The 14,493-nt window shown below is 41.7% G+C and overlaps 1 protein-coding gene across 1 annotated transcript in view; it reads right to left on the bottom strand.

Moving 5' to 3' along the window:
* EDC4 (enhancer of mRNA decapping 4) overlaps window positions 1-14,493 on the bottom strand; it is a 516,382-nt gene that overhangs the window by 124,158 nt on the left and 377,731 nt on the right. Inside the window, exon 24 of the mRNA XM_088470908.1 lies at window positions 5,579-5,744. Within this exon, the coding sequence (XP_088327034.1) occupies window positions 5,579-5,744 (166 nt within the window). The remainder of the gene's footprint in view (window positions 1-5,578; window positions 5,745-14,493) is intronic.

Genomic DNA, 14,493 nt, shown 5'->3' with positions numbered 1-14,493 from the left:
AGGATTGCGCCATCAATCTTCCATTTTTTGTCACTGGTACCAATACAAACCAAGACTGCAGGGTTAAGCTCATTTATACCCAACAATTTAACACAGTTCATCATATGCCAAACTCTAGTACCAGGGAGGCACAATATATTTTGGTTGAAGTGATCCTCGTAAAAGATTTTCCTATCCAATCCTGAGATTTCAACCCAACATCTTTGTTTAAGCTACAAATTTGTGTTAGGCTGAACAAAGCCAGAACAAGCTTTTATTTCTTAGCGTCCTTTCTATTACCATAACAATAAACCTATGAATCCTGAATATCCACTACACCATTAACTGCCTGCTCAGTGAGCAGGAGACTCAAAGTTTTAAAATATACAGAATATTTGAATTCAATTCAGCACAATGGACAGGAGGTGCAATGCCAAAAAAGAACATGGTGGACAGCAACACCACAAGTTTTTCTTTGCACCCCCATAGAGCTGCACAGGCAAACATCACGTGAAGTTTGCTGGCACATCACAATGAATTAAATCAGAACTTTTATGCAAGTTTCTAATATGGTGATATGTTTAATTCTGACAGACTTTTACATATCGGAACACCTGCTCCAAGTGCGCATTTATAGGTCATTTTATACTGTATGTAAAGTAAATGTACATATTATTTTACATGTGAAATAATATGTATTTTTTACATATTGCCACAGGTATAAGTGGACACAAACTTATAGCTTACTTAAAAACATTTTTTAAAGCATGAGCTGTTAAACTCCTTTTGACTTAATTCCACCACGTTAATCAAGAAAGCTGCTATAAGCAAGCAGAACAAAACAAACAGGCAATCCATAGATATTAAAATTTATCTCGATTGAGCGGAATGTAGTGTAATCTCAGCGGTGCGACAACATGGGATTTTTTTGTATTTTTCACCTATTTTCCTTTGAAAGAATCCCTTTGTCGGAAGAAACAGGTCAGAAGGTGTGCTTGGGAAAGTCATTGTTCCTACCTGCTGCTATCCATGACCGTATACACACTGGTGTGCAGTTATCCAGGAGCATAAGTATTTGCATACTGTGGCACCGCTGAGCTTACGCTATATTCTGCTCAATAGAGATACAGTATTCATGAGACCAGGGGGGTCTTAGTCACATCAGCGCTACATTTGGCAGATCGCATGCCAGCTCCGCTGGCCCCCTCATTACTACACATCTCAATATCTGGAGACCAGCGAGAGTGTATACTGGAGGTATCAGGAAATACAATCGCATAGGAATGTCATCTGGCAGACCCCAAGCCAGCTCCGTTTGCCCCTTTATTATACCACAGTGGTTGGATACTGGCGGTGAGTGACTGTATTGGAGCACATGGCAGGTCGCAAGCCAGCTCTATCAATCATTTTGCTTACATATTTACTAGCAAAGACTGCTTTCTGTTTTTTTTTCTCACGTTGCTCTGGACTGAACTTAACAAATCATTGAGCTAACTATGAATAGATTTTTTATATATTCGCACACAGATTGCTATACATATTGATTGATGTAATTCGTATGTACACTGTAAGTTTGCAAATAAGTTTTTGTAAAGGATGCTTATAATTATATGTTATATGTTGATTAATAGAATATATTATACATTTTTTAATAAATAAGGTATTTAACCCATATGCATTTGTGATTAATTTACACCACTATAGCGCGGCTTATATTTTCTTTGTCTTTTTAAGGTGCATACACACTAGACGATATGCTCCCTGAGCGATATCGTCTAGTGTGTCCCCGGCAGGCTGTGCTCAATGTCGTTCATGACATTGAGCACAGCCGCTGAACGATATCATTAGCGATATCGTTCAGCGCCGGGCTCTCTCACCCATTCCCTGACATGCAGCAACCTGACGAGGTCGTCAGGTTGGCCTGCATGTCAGAGCGATGAACGATGATGATGAACGACCCGCGGGAATGCGCGTCGTCGTCATCGTTCATCTTTTTTGTGTTAAAAATGGACGATAAAGTGGACGACTGAACGATAACGATATCGTTATCGTTCAGTCGTCCACTTTAATCACCCAGTGTGTACGCACCATTAATCTTGGGTTGGCTACCCATTTGCAGCTGCTTTTAGTGGTGTACAGAAATATCACTACCTCCCAGCACCTAGTTTAATACTGTGTTGTACTTAATAAATGGAGTACCCAGGCTATCATCAGGGAAACATTTATAAAGCCTTATGCAGGATCCATGCCTTTCAGGGAGCGCACTCAAATATATATTCTCAATTACTTTATAGTTTACCCTTTAAACACAGAGTGCCCCAGATGACGGAGTACCATCATTGAGTTAGTCAAAATGTATTACACATATAAAAGAAATGGATGCAGTAGCACTACGCAATTATTAAATCATTACTGTTCAAAATTGAAATATATATTACAACTGATTATCATATAAGAGGTTGTTAGCATATATATGGCCAACGTCAAGGTCACCTCTTGTCGGGCAGGTCCATAACACTTTGGGGTTCAACATGTGGGGTACAGGGCAACCCCAAACCAGCCCAGCCAAACCACCCCAGGGCATCACACTAGTGAAAAATAGCAGTGGAGTGTTACAGATTATTAGGTGTATGAAGGCAGCTACTCTATTAAGTGTGTTACAGAAATGTGTGTATAAAATACAAAGATAAAAAACAATGAATATAAGTGTTAAGTGGTGATGCTCTGAATTGGCCCAACCAGAATAGTTGAGCATTTGGGGGTGGGCCCCACCTGAGCAGTGATTATAATGTATTTCAAATTATACTAGTCCTGTGCAGGCTTTTTTTCTTTTTTTTTAATTTCGTGTTCACATCTGATACCCTATAGCCCAGTGGTCGGGGAACAGGGGTAAATTACCCCACATGGGGTAAAAATTCAATTCCTGGGGGTAATGGATGGACAGCCGGGCATGCATATGAATCATTCTATAATATAGAATGATTCATACGCATGCCCCCCCTGTGCCATAGGGAGGCTCTAAGCCGGACGCCTGTTCAGATGTTATTATCAGCGGGCGCCCGGCTCCTTCCCTGCAGCACCGCGTTAGCCGGAGTTCTCTTCTGAACTCCAGCTTCCTGCTCTCTCCATGCACACTATGGGAGAGACATCATGACGTCTCTCCCATAGTTCCGAGGAGCAGCCGGGCAGACAGGACGGCGGCGGATGCAGGAGCGGGGATTAAGGTGTTTTTTTTTGTACAAGCGGCACTACAGAGGCATTATATGGGGGCACTACTACATGGGCATTATATGCAGGATTACTACAGAGGCATTATATGGGGGGCACTAAGACAGGGGCACTATATGGGGGCGCTACTACAGGGGCATTATATGGGTGCACTACTACAGGGGCACTACTACAGGGGCATAACTATGGGGACACTACTACAGGGGCATAACTATGGGGACACTACTACAGGGGCATCATATGCAGGCACTACTACAGAAGTATAACTATGGGGGGCATTATATGGGGGCACTACTATATGATTTGCTTCCTTTCAAATCAAGGGGGTAACATCAGCGGACCTAAATATATTTTGGGGTAAAAGGTAAAAAAGTTCCCTGACCCCTGCTATAACCTATGATCTATGTTTTCTAGATACTGTACTTGCAATGTCCTGAACACCTGGTCTTTGTGCATTTCTGGCACTTCTGATACCCTGTAACCTTTGGTTTTTGTGTACTCTTCATATTTTCGATAGCCTACACACCTCGTGTATTCTTGACAACTCCTTGTTTTCTCATATGACTGATTCTCTCTACATATGACTTGAATTACCTACTGCTACTTTGGATTTTTGGATTCACTATTGTGTGGCCCAGTTACTGACTCCTTTGCATTGCAACTCCTGTTGAATATCATTGTCAGCACATCTGCACAACAAAAGCATTATTTAGAAAAATATATTACCGACCATATTGCTATAGTAAAAATGTTCATGTTTTATGTACAATTATAACTCAAAAGGCAGGAAAGGTGTTGACCAGAATTAAATAGAGATAAATCCGTTAAGCAGAGAAGTTGTGCATTAGATACATCAGCATTGCTTGTGTGAAGTCTCCCTTCTGTTGCTTGTCCTGTTTTTGTAACCTGTAACTCACAAGATAATATCAGATACCATGATCTGCAGGGACTGCCACACTGCATGCTTGGGACCAGGGAATAAACCACTTGCCCGGCACTAACACATGAGATTCGATCGCAGCCAGGAGTGCATTACCTGACCACTCCGGGGCACATGCGGCTAAAGTAAAAGTACAATGAGGGGACACCATTAAACTGCTCTTTTCGTGTGCAGAGATCAGCTGCAATAGGGGAACGGATGATCAGTTCCCACTTCGCTGCACTCTGACAGGATGGGGGGTGTATATATATATATATATATATATATATATATATATTTATTAGGGATCTGCAGGCTCGGTTCTACTCGGTTCCGTTCGTTTTTTTTTACCGAATCTTATTGGGTATCAGCTGTCATGAGTTTTGGATAGCCAATAAGATTCGGTAAAAAAAAAAACGAACGGAACCGAGTAGAACAGAGCCTGCACATCCCTAATATATATATATATATATATATATATATATTTTTGTCTGGGAATGTATACTGTATATGTATATATATATATATATATATATACACATACATACACACACACACACACACACCCAACAGCAGCAGTGATCCGGCACTCACAGGGTCAATGATGCACAATACCTGCTCCTGTGCCTTCCTCATAGGGAACAGCATCCCCACCATATAAAAGAACAAGAAGGCGGTACTCAGAGACCTCTCAATATGGTATAAACAGTACTGTTGTTTAATGAAGAATCATCGAAATTCTCGGGGCAACACGCCCCTTCATCAGGATGTCAAGAACCTTGACATCCTGATGAAGGGGCGTGTGGCCCCGAAATATCGATGAAAACATTTCCATACACAGTGACACATGAGGAGGGTGGGTGGGGCTAAATTGGGGACTCATTGTCCTTGGGGGTGACGGTGGGGACTGTGCCACAGGGACATATTACCACTAGAGGGGTGGGGGGTTAATATTGCTGTGGATTTATTTACACTGGGAGGGTCATTTTTGATGGGGGCGGGAAATGTAATTTCAATGGGGGCTTATGGACACAGGGGTTGGGGCGCATAACATCCCCTAGTTATAATTCTAAACAAATATTTAAATAATTTTTTTTAAATAATCTAAAACTAAAATGAAAAAAATTATTTCTGTGCAGTTTTGACGAAAAACAATTGTCAGTTAAATGGTTAATCATGTGCAGAAGGATCAGCAGCAGAAATACCAAACATCTAGGATGTAGAAGGTCTATTACTGGCCCAATAATGCAAATATAGTGAATCTAAAAATAATCCGACTAAGGTTAGACTTTGTACATTATCTTACCTATTTTGACTAAGGAAAGAGTCTAAACCCCTTGCTTGCTGCCAGCAGAAAACAATAAGGGGAACAAAAAAATCATCAAGATGGCAAAACCTACAGTAGCAAAAAAGTCAATACAAATTATATTGGATAGATAAAACTCAACTTACACTCTTGTGTTCCTTGTTTGAAGCTGCTATTTATCTGTTGGAACATAGACTGACAACCCTTCTCAAATGCAGGAAGCACAATGCTCTGGAAAGCTTCTCTGTATGCTGTGTGGATTGTTAAATGTAGGTTATCAGCAATTGCTCGACCAATGGCATCAGTAATATTCTGAAAAAAGGAGATAAAAAATTATCACAAACTAAAATTAATTCCATTATAAACAGCCTTAAAATAATCCATCATTAGCATTTATAGATATTCCAATACTTTAAAAATATGAAAAGATTTTGGACAAGACAGATAAGTTCTCTGTAGTTATTGCTGCAGTTGCGTTAAACAGCCCTTCTAGTTGCACCTAGTCCTGTGCGAGCTTATTCATTGTGGCATGTGTATGTGCTGTGTGCGACTGCAGGTGTATCTGTATACGAAATGCTATGTTACGGTGTAAGCGGCTGTTTTCACACCATGTTCTGATTTCACACTCATTCCTTGATGAAGGCTTCAGGCCGAAACGCGTTGGTGAATACACACCCCCGCACACCACTGCTGCATCACCACATCATTGGTGATCATCACCAGCCCCACGGACACGTGGGACAGGACTATAACGCGGACCGCCGCATCATCCCAACCCTCAGAGCAGTGACGGGCGCCTGTCCGGATAGGGTGCCATCAACCACCGGGCCCACACCGGAGAACATACCAACTGTGCACCAACCAGGGACAGCACACCTACCGGTAGGTACCATCACCAGCAGTGCGGGACGCCGCCATTTGCCACTGTACAGGACTTCCTCGGCAACACATACATCCTGGTCCGCTAAGACTGAGACCATAGGTCCAGCAAAGGGGACGTGCAGAAGTAAGGGCCGCACGGCAAGAAACCCCCTAAAAGGGTCCACCAATTCCCTGACCAGGATCAAACGGAACCACCCATCCATCCCCAACCCCACTCACGGAACCACCTGGGGAGCATTGTGCCTCACCAATAAACAGGTTGGATTCAATTTACAGTGTCTGGTTCCTCATTTGTACACCTCATACCAACCTACACTGCAGCTACACACTGATACACATCACCCCACATATCCCCCCCTCCCCAGTCGCTCCCCCCCCACTCCATATTCCCCCTCCACACACAAACACACCTAGGAGCGCACGTGTACCTCCTTCCTTCAGCATATTCCAACAGGATCCGGTACTCCTGTTCCACGTGCAGCACCACTGTATCCCTCATCCTTTCCCCCTAGTCACCCCTCCCCCCCACATCCATTATACTCACCCACCAGAGCCTGGAGCGCGGACCACTGTGTATATTATATGATTTCACACTTGGTTGCACACAGAACATAGACATGATGCATATCATTTTAATCAGCATTGTCTGCTTGTGTGTCTTATTCGCATTGCAATGAAAAAGACGCACAGCGGTGCTGAGTTGCATGGGAGCCGGTGGCAGTCACGCACTCTGTGCAACGCAACTCAGGAAGGACATATCTGTGTAATGAATGGATTTTTATTGTTTTTAGATTGAAATGGTTTATGTTTATTGAATTTTATTGGGTCTAGCGCCTTTGATTTTCAGATTATATATATATATATATATATATGAAGTGTCAAAATTTTATCTATTAATAAATGTGCCATACAGTATGTAATATGGGATAGCCAAATCTAACATATATACACAAGGTGGTATATATGAGTCAATATTGTAAAAAGGACTGTCTCATTCGTGGTATAGGCATGAAAGGCATGAAAGACGGTAATGGCATTTAAAGACCTTATTCCGGATGTACTTAAAAAATAAAAACATTTCTCTAAGAAACACATCTAGTTTGAAGGAAACAGTCAAACTTTAAATGCTAAAGTGGTCGGTACTACCGTGTTTCCCCGATAATAAGGCACTGTCTTATTTTTTTTTTTGTTAAAAAAAACACCATAGGGCTTATTTTCGGGGTAGGTCTTATATTAATTAATATTGACAGCAGTGCCCCTTATGCAGGCTCCCTTGTAGAAGTGCCCCTTATGCAGGACCCCAACTTGCAGAAGTGCCCCTTATGCAGGCCACCCCCTTGCAGGCCCCCTTGTAGAAGTGCCCCCCCCTTATGCATGCCCCCCCTTGCAGGCCCCCTTGTAGAAGTGCCGCTTATGCATGCCCCCTCCTTACAGGCCCCCTTGTAGAAGTGCCGCTTATGCAGGCCCTCCCCTGTAGCAGTGCCCCTTATTGCAGTGCACTTACCTGACTCGCCGCCGTCCGGGATGTCGCTCTCACCTGCGCGCTGACTGGATCTAACATGAACCAGCAGGCGCGGCCGCACAGGATCCTCAGCGCGCGGGTGATGTCATGACGTCACCCGCGCACTGCATGACTGGGAACGCTGGTCTCTGCAGCGTTCCCAGCTCAAAATGAGTTCAGGTAGGTCTTATTTTCGGGGTAGGGCTTAATTTGGACCGGGTTACAAAATTATCGGGGAAACACGGTAGCTGCAGCTCCAAATACTTCCAAAGTGCGAAGTGTAGCTAATTTGGAAAAATTACACTTGCAGATGGAGTTATCCTCCTTCATTGCTGATCCTGAGGGTCACTTTGTCACTCTCCCTTAAATGTATTAAATATATCCTTTGTAATGACTACACCCCCAAAGAATATACTAATTCAGGGGATACTATGCAGGGATTTAAATTTAATTTCCTCCCCCTTACTGTACAGTTCTAACACTTCAAAAGTTCCTCCTACCCTCCCTCTATTCTCTAAAAGACTTCACTTAATAGATGTAAGGAGTGCTTTACACGCCATTGAAAGAGATTAGACCCACCTCTCCGTAGTACACAACACTTTGAGAATGACAAAAGTACTGGTTTTCACAAAGTCTGCTGCTTCAGTCTTCATGATGGCAATTTGCATATACTCTAGAACATCATGATGAGTGATCAGATGAATTGCAATTAATTGCAAAGTCCCTCCTTGCCATGACAATGAACTTAATCCCAAAAACAAAATTTTCACTGCATTTCAGCCCTGCCACAAAAAAGACCAGCTGACATCATGTCAGTCAATCTCTCGTTAACACAGGTGAGAGTGTTGACGAGGACAAAGCTGGAGATCACTCTGTCATGCTGATTGAGTTAGAACAACAGACTGGAAGCTTTAAAAGGAGGGTGGTGCTTTAAATCATTGTTCTTCCTCTGTTAACCATGGTTACCTGTAAGGAAACACATGCAGTCATCATTGCTTTGCACAAAAAGGTCTTCACAGGCAAGGATATTGCTGCTAGTAAGATTGCACCTAAATCAACCATTTAACGGATCATCAAGAACTTCAAGGAGAGAGGTTCAATAGTTGAGAAGGTGGCTTCAGGGTGCCCAAGAAACTCCAGCAAGCGCCAGGACCGTCTCCTAAAGTTGATTCAGCTGCGAGATCGGGGCACCACCAGTGCAGAGCTTGCTCAGGAATGACAGCAGGCAGGTACGAGTGCATCTGCATGCACAGTGAGGCGAAGACTTTTGGAGGATGGCCTGGTGTCAAGAAGGGCAGCAAAGAAGTCATTTCTCTTGTGGAAAAACTTCAGGGACAGACTGATATTCAGCTAACGGTACAGGGATTGGACTGCTGCGGACAGGGGTAAAGTTATTTTCTTGGATGAATCCCCTTTCAGATTTTCTGGGGAATCTGGAAAAACGCTTGTCCAGAGAAGGAAAAGTGAGCGCTACAGTCAGTCATGTGTCATGCCAACAGTAAAGCATCCTGAGACCATTCATGTGTGGGGTTGCTTCTCAGCCAAGGAAGTGGCTTCACTCACAATTTTGCCTAAGAACACAGCAATGAATGAAGTATGGTACCAAAACATACTCCAAGAGTTACTCCTCCCAACCATCCAAGAACAGTTTGGTGACGAACAATGTTTTTCCAGCATGATGGAGCACCTTGCCATAATGCAAAAGTGATAACTAAGTGGCTCGGGGAGCAAAACATCAAAATTTTGGGTCCATGGCCAGGAAACTCCCCAGACCTCAATCCCATTCAGAATTTGTGGTCAATCCTCAAGAGGTGGGTGGACAAACCAAAACCCACAAATTCTGACAAACTCCAAGCATTGATTATTCAAGAATGGGTGGCCATCAGTCATGTGGCCCAGAAGTTGAATGACAGCATGCCAGGAAAAATTGCAGAGGTTTTGAAAAAGAAGGGTCAAAACTGCTTTGCATAAACTTAATGTATTTGTCAATAAAAGCCTTTGACACTTATGAAATGCTTGTAATTTTACTTCTGTATACCATTGTAACATCTGACAAATAGGTCTAAAAACACTGAAGCAGCAAACTTTGTGTAAACCACTACTTGTGTCATTCTCAAAACTTTTGGCCATGGCTGTAAATTTGATTATATATTAATTTCAACCACTCTTCCCAGAGAGATCTGTGGCCAATATAGAACAGATATGTATTTCTGATCAACACTATATGTAGGTCAACACTATATGTAGTTGATGATCAAGGCCCCTATAGACTTTGGCCATACCCCTCTCACCTTTCTCATTCTTTCAAATTTCCTAACAGGATTGAATCAGCATAGGTGGAATACAGACCTTATCTTGCCCACGCGGAGACGGACAACCTTTTTATTTTGGCAAACAGCCAAATCAGTCTTATGGGGAGTCATAATCCCATGTGTCTTGGGCAAAAATAATTATAAAAAAATATTATATATCCTATATGGAGCTTCAAACTTCTCATATCCAACCCCACTCCTCTAAGCAAACACATATCAAACAGCAAAAATTACCTTTTTTGTGTTAACGATCGCTTCCATGAATTTGAAAACAAAACAGGACGTCTTCTAACCTTCTTAATGGCACACACCCACCTATGGTTGTACACCCTCTTAAAACCTCTTATGGCTCTCACCTGTTCTTGTGCTCAAATTACATAAATTATGAGGTCCTTTTACATAAATCTAAACTCTCTTGTTACTCTGTTGGGTCGCAATAGCTGCCAGCATTTCTGCAAAAATGTGCACTAAACCAGTGGTTTACATGGCTAAACCTGGTCTAATAGGGCGTGAGGACCGCTATAATTAATGGGCACCCGGAACAATTGAATTGAAGCCATAAATGATCGCCACCCACACAAAAATGTAATTGCCCCTTCAGGCTGACCTTTCCTCAACCTCCTCTGTGCTTAATTGTCTGTGTCCACTTCAGAATCCCAAACTTCACTGACTGTTCCACCCAACCCTATTGACTGGTAATCTCTGCCCTTTCCCCGATTTATCCCCTGACTCGGCTGGTAATTAACCAAAATTACACGCTCAGAAGTGACAAAAGCTATTCAATAACTGAAATCTGTAGCTCCAAGTTCGGTGGTCTGAGTAGGAACTTTTATAAAATACTTAGCACTAGAAGAGGTGATCCATTGGTCTCTGTATTTAATTACATTATATCATCTAAATCTCACTCACTCTGCAATTTTCAAAGTCCTCCCTAAACCTGGTAGGGACTAATCACTACCAGGTTCATATAGGTTCATCTTCTTGTTAAATTTGGATAACATGCTGCTCACAAAAATTCTTGCAGATAGGCTAAAAGTGGCCATCATCTACTCAGACCAAACAGGTTTCACTTGGGACCAACATTCTGTAGTAAATGTTCAACAAATTCTGTCATTCAACATACAACTGCCTCTGACACCCATGAGCCCAGCATCATACTATCGTTAGATGTCGAAAGGGCATTTGACCTCATATCATGGCGACACCTTTTCCACACCTTACAACGTTTTGGGTTTCCAGAATCTGTCATCGAAACATTAAAAAGGTGCTCTACACAAACACAAATATCTGGCCCCCTTTCACTCCTCTTTTTTGCAATTGCTTTAGAAACCTTAGCCATGGCACTAAAACAATTCTCCCATTTTTCATAAACTTCTATTGGCCACTTTGAGCATATATTTTTTTCAGACGATATGTTGTTATTAATTTCCAAACTAGTCTTTTCAGTTCCTGAGGTAATACAAATTATTTCTTTGCCTTTGACACTGGTGACCACTCTCTTCTCATACAAACACTACAATCTCTAGGTCTTCAAGACACAGCCCTTTCTTGGTTCTCATCCTACCTATCGCTCTTTCACTGTTCGCTTTTTTGATTCTACCTCCACCTCGCTACCTCTATCAGATGGAGTACCGCAAGGCTCAGTCTTAGGTCCTCTGCTTTTCTCAATCTCTCTTGGTAAGCTAATCAGCTCTTTTGGTTTGTAGTATCATCTGCACGCAGACGATACTCAATCTACCTATCCTCACCATCTGTGCTGGTCCATGTCACTAAATGCCTCTCTGCCATTTCATCTTGGATGGCATCTCGCCACCTTAAAATTAATATATCCAAAACAAAATTAATTCTATTTCCACCAACCACTAGTCAGCCAAGGGAGTGGGATCACTCACCATTTTGCCTAAGAACACAGTCATGAATAAAGAATGGTACTAAAACATCCTCCAAGAACAACTTCTCCCAACCATCCAAGAACAGTCTGGTGATGAAAAATGCTTTTTCCAGCAAGATGGAGCACCTTGCCAAAAGGCAAAAGTGATAACTAAGTGGCTCAGGGAACAAAACATCAAAATGTTGAGTCCATTGCCAGGAAACTCCCCACACCTTAATTCCATTGAGAACTTGTGGTCAATCCTCAAGAGGTGGGTGGACAAACAAAAACCTACAAATTCTGACAAACTCCAAGCATTGATTAAGCAAGAATGGGCGGCCATCAGTCACTATGTGGCCCAGAAGTTGATTGACAGCATGCCAGTGCGAATTGCAGAGGTCTTGAAAAAGGGTCAAAACTGCAAATATTGATTCTTTGCATAAACAATGTAATGGTCAATAAAAGCCTTTGACACTTATGCTTGTCATTTTATTTCAGTATACCATAGTAACATCTGACAAAAAGGTCTAAAAACACTGAAGCAGCAAACTTTGTAAAAACCAATGCTTGTGTCATTCTCAAAGCTTTTGGCCACGGCTGTAGTTTCAAAACTGATATCTCTATTACTGTTGACAAATCAACAATCAACCCCACCCCACAAGCTCGCTGCCTAGATGTCATCCTTGACTCTGAACTGTCCCTTGTTCCCCACATTCAATTTTTCTCAAAATTCTATTTCAATAGTCACCTTAGTGGTCTTCCCAAAAACTGACTCTTGCCGCTACAATTCATTTTGAATGCAGCTGCGAGGCTGATCTTTCTCAACAACAGTTCAGTGTCTGCTAATCACACTGTCAGTCCCTCCATTGGCTGCCGGCCTTCTACCGTATTTAATATAATCTCTTCACTTATCTCAAAATATCTTCCAACCGACATTTCAGCTCTGCACAAGATTTGCATCTCTCATCCTTACACATTACTTGTTCCCATGCACGGTTTCAGGACTTTTTTCGGGCTGCACCCACCCTGTGGAATGCCCTCCCATGCACAATGAGACTTTCCGCTAGTCTCCAAACATTCAAACGTTCTCTGAAAATTCATTTCTTCAGACAAGCTTATCGGATTCCAGAATTGCATACATAACCTTTATAGCTTCCCTATCTAACCCCCTCCTTATAGTATGCACATCATGTTTTCTCTTTCATCAATTTCACATCCTCCTAACCCTAGGCCAACTTTCCAGCGTGACTGGATCATACAGATCACCAAGAACATCTGCAGTAGGGCTGAACCAATTTGCAATATGTAGCACCAACCCAGTCTTATTCTATTAATGTTGATTCAAATTGTAAAGCGCAAATGGAATATGCTGCGCTATATAAGAAACTGTTAATAAATAAAATAAATAATTAAATCCTTTAGATCATTTTCAGGACACAAAATAAACTTTGACAACTCAGAAAGTCTGCCGATTGGAGGCTTGTCCACTTGCCTCCGTTCTATTCCTAATCTATTCTCTAGTCATCAAAAGATCCTGTGGATCTTTCAAAATTATATAAAGTGAATTTTACATCTGCTGTCACTAAAATTACAAGATTACTTGCCAATTGGAAACTACTCCCTCTCACCCTACTGGGCTGCATTTCTAAAGTGTATAATTTTTCTGAAGATCCAATGCTGATGTTAAGCACTTGACTCGCCTAATGTCTCATCTTTGTGGCAACACAAGAAGCCTAAAATAGCTTTAATGAAATTAATGGCAACTTTCAAATCCAGGGAGGCTGGAAGTGCCTGACATGACCTCTTTTTCCCTAAATGTGTTAATGACTGGTTACTAGACAGAAGTACCTATACTTGTTCTCAATTGTATAAACATGTTTGTTCCCTATTCACCCAGCGCGCTCCTACTGTAAATACCAAATCCTCTGACATTCCAAAAAAAATTCCTTGACCACAGTCTATTCTATGACACCTATCACTCATGGATTACTATTAATAAAATAATTAAATAGGACTCCTCTTAACACACCTTATTATTCCTGAGATAATCCCTTTTTTCTCCTTCACTACTAAATTCTTTTTTTTTTCCATCATTACATTTGTATTGAATATATGCGAAAACATTATAGGGGTACAAAAAAAATGAATAGGGAAGAACAAAAAAAATAAAATGGGGAGATAGGGGAGACAGGTCATCTACAGGCATCAGTAAACAAGTAGTCCAGAAATAACAAAATATATTGATCAATCGCCTGAATCTACCATTGGAGTTTCATTTAAATTAAAAGACAGGGAGGGGGTCTGAGGAGTAGCATGTGCAGGGGGGGGCAGCCTTACCCTCTGTAACATAAATAGGCCATTGAAACCACTTCATAATAGGAGAAGGGGTTGTATAACAAGGAACCTCTTTAGTCTCCATTTCAAAATGGAATTGAGTCTTAGATATAACTTTGGCAAATGTAGGAAGGCAAAGGGATTTCCAATGTTGGGCTTTGG

Source organism: Taudactylus pleione, unplaced genomic scaffold, assembly GCF_031769625.1.
Source record: "Taudactylus pleione unplaced genomic scaffold, aTauple2 ptg000106l, whole genome shotgun sequence".
Taxonomy (NCBI): Eukaryota; Metazoa; Chordata; class Amphibia; order Anura; family Myobatrachidae; genus Taudactylus; species Taudactylus pleione.
Note: the sequence above shows the minus strand (reverse complement) of the source record. Positions and strands in the feature narration are given on the sequence as shown.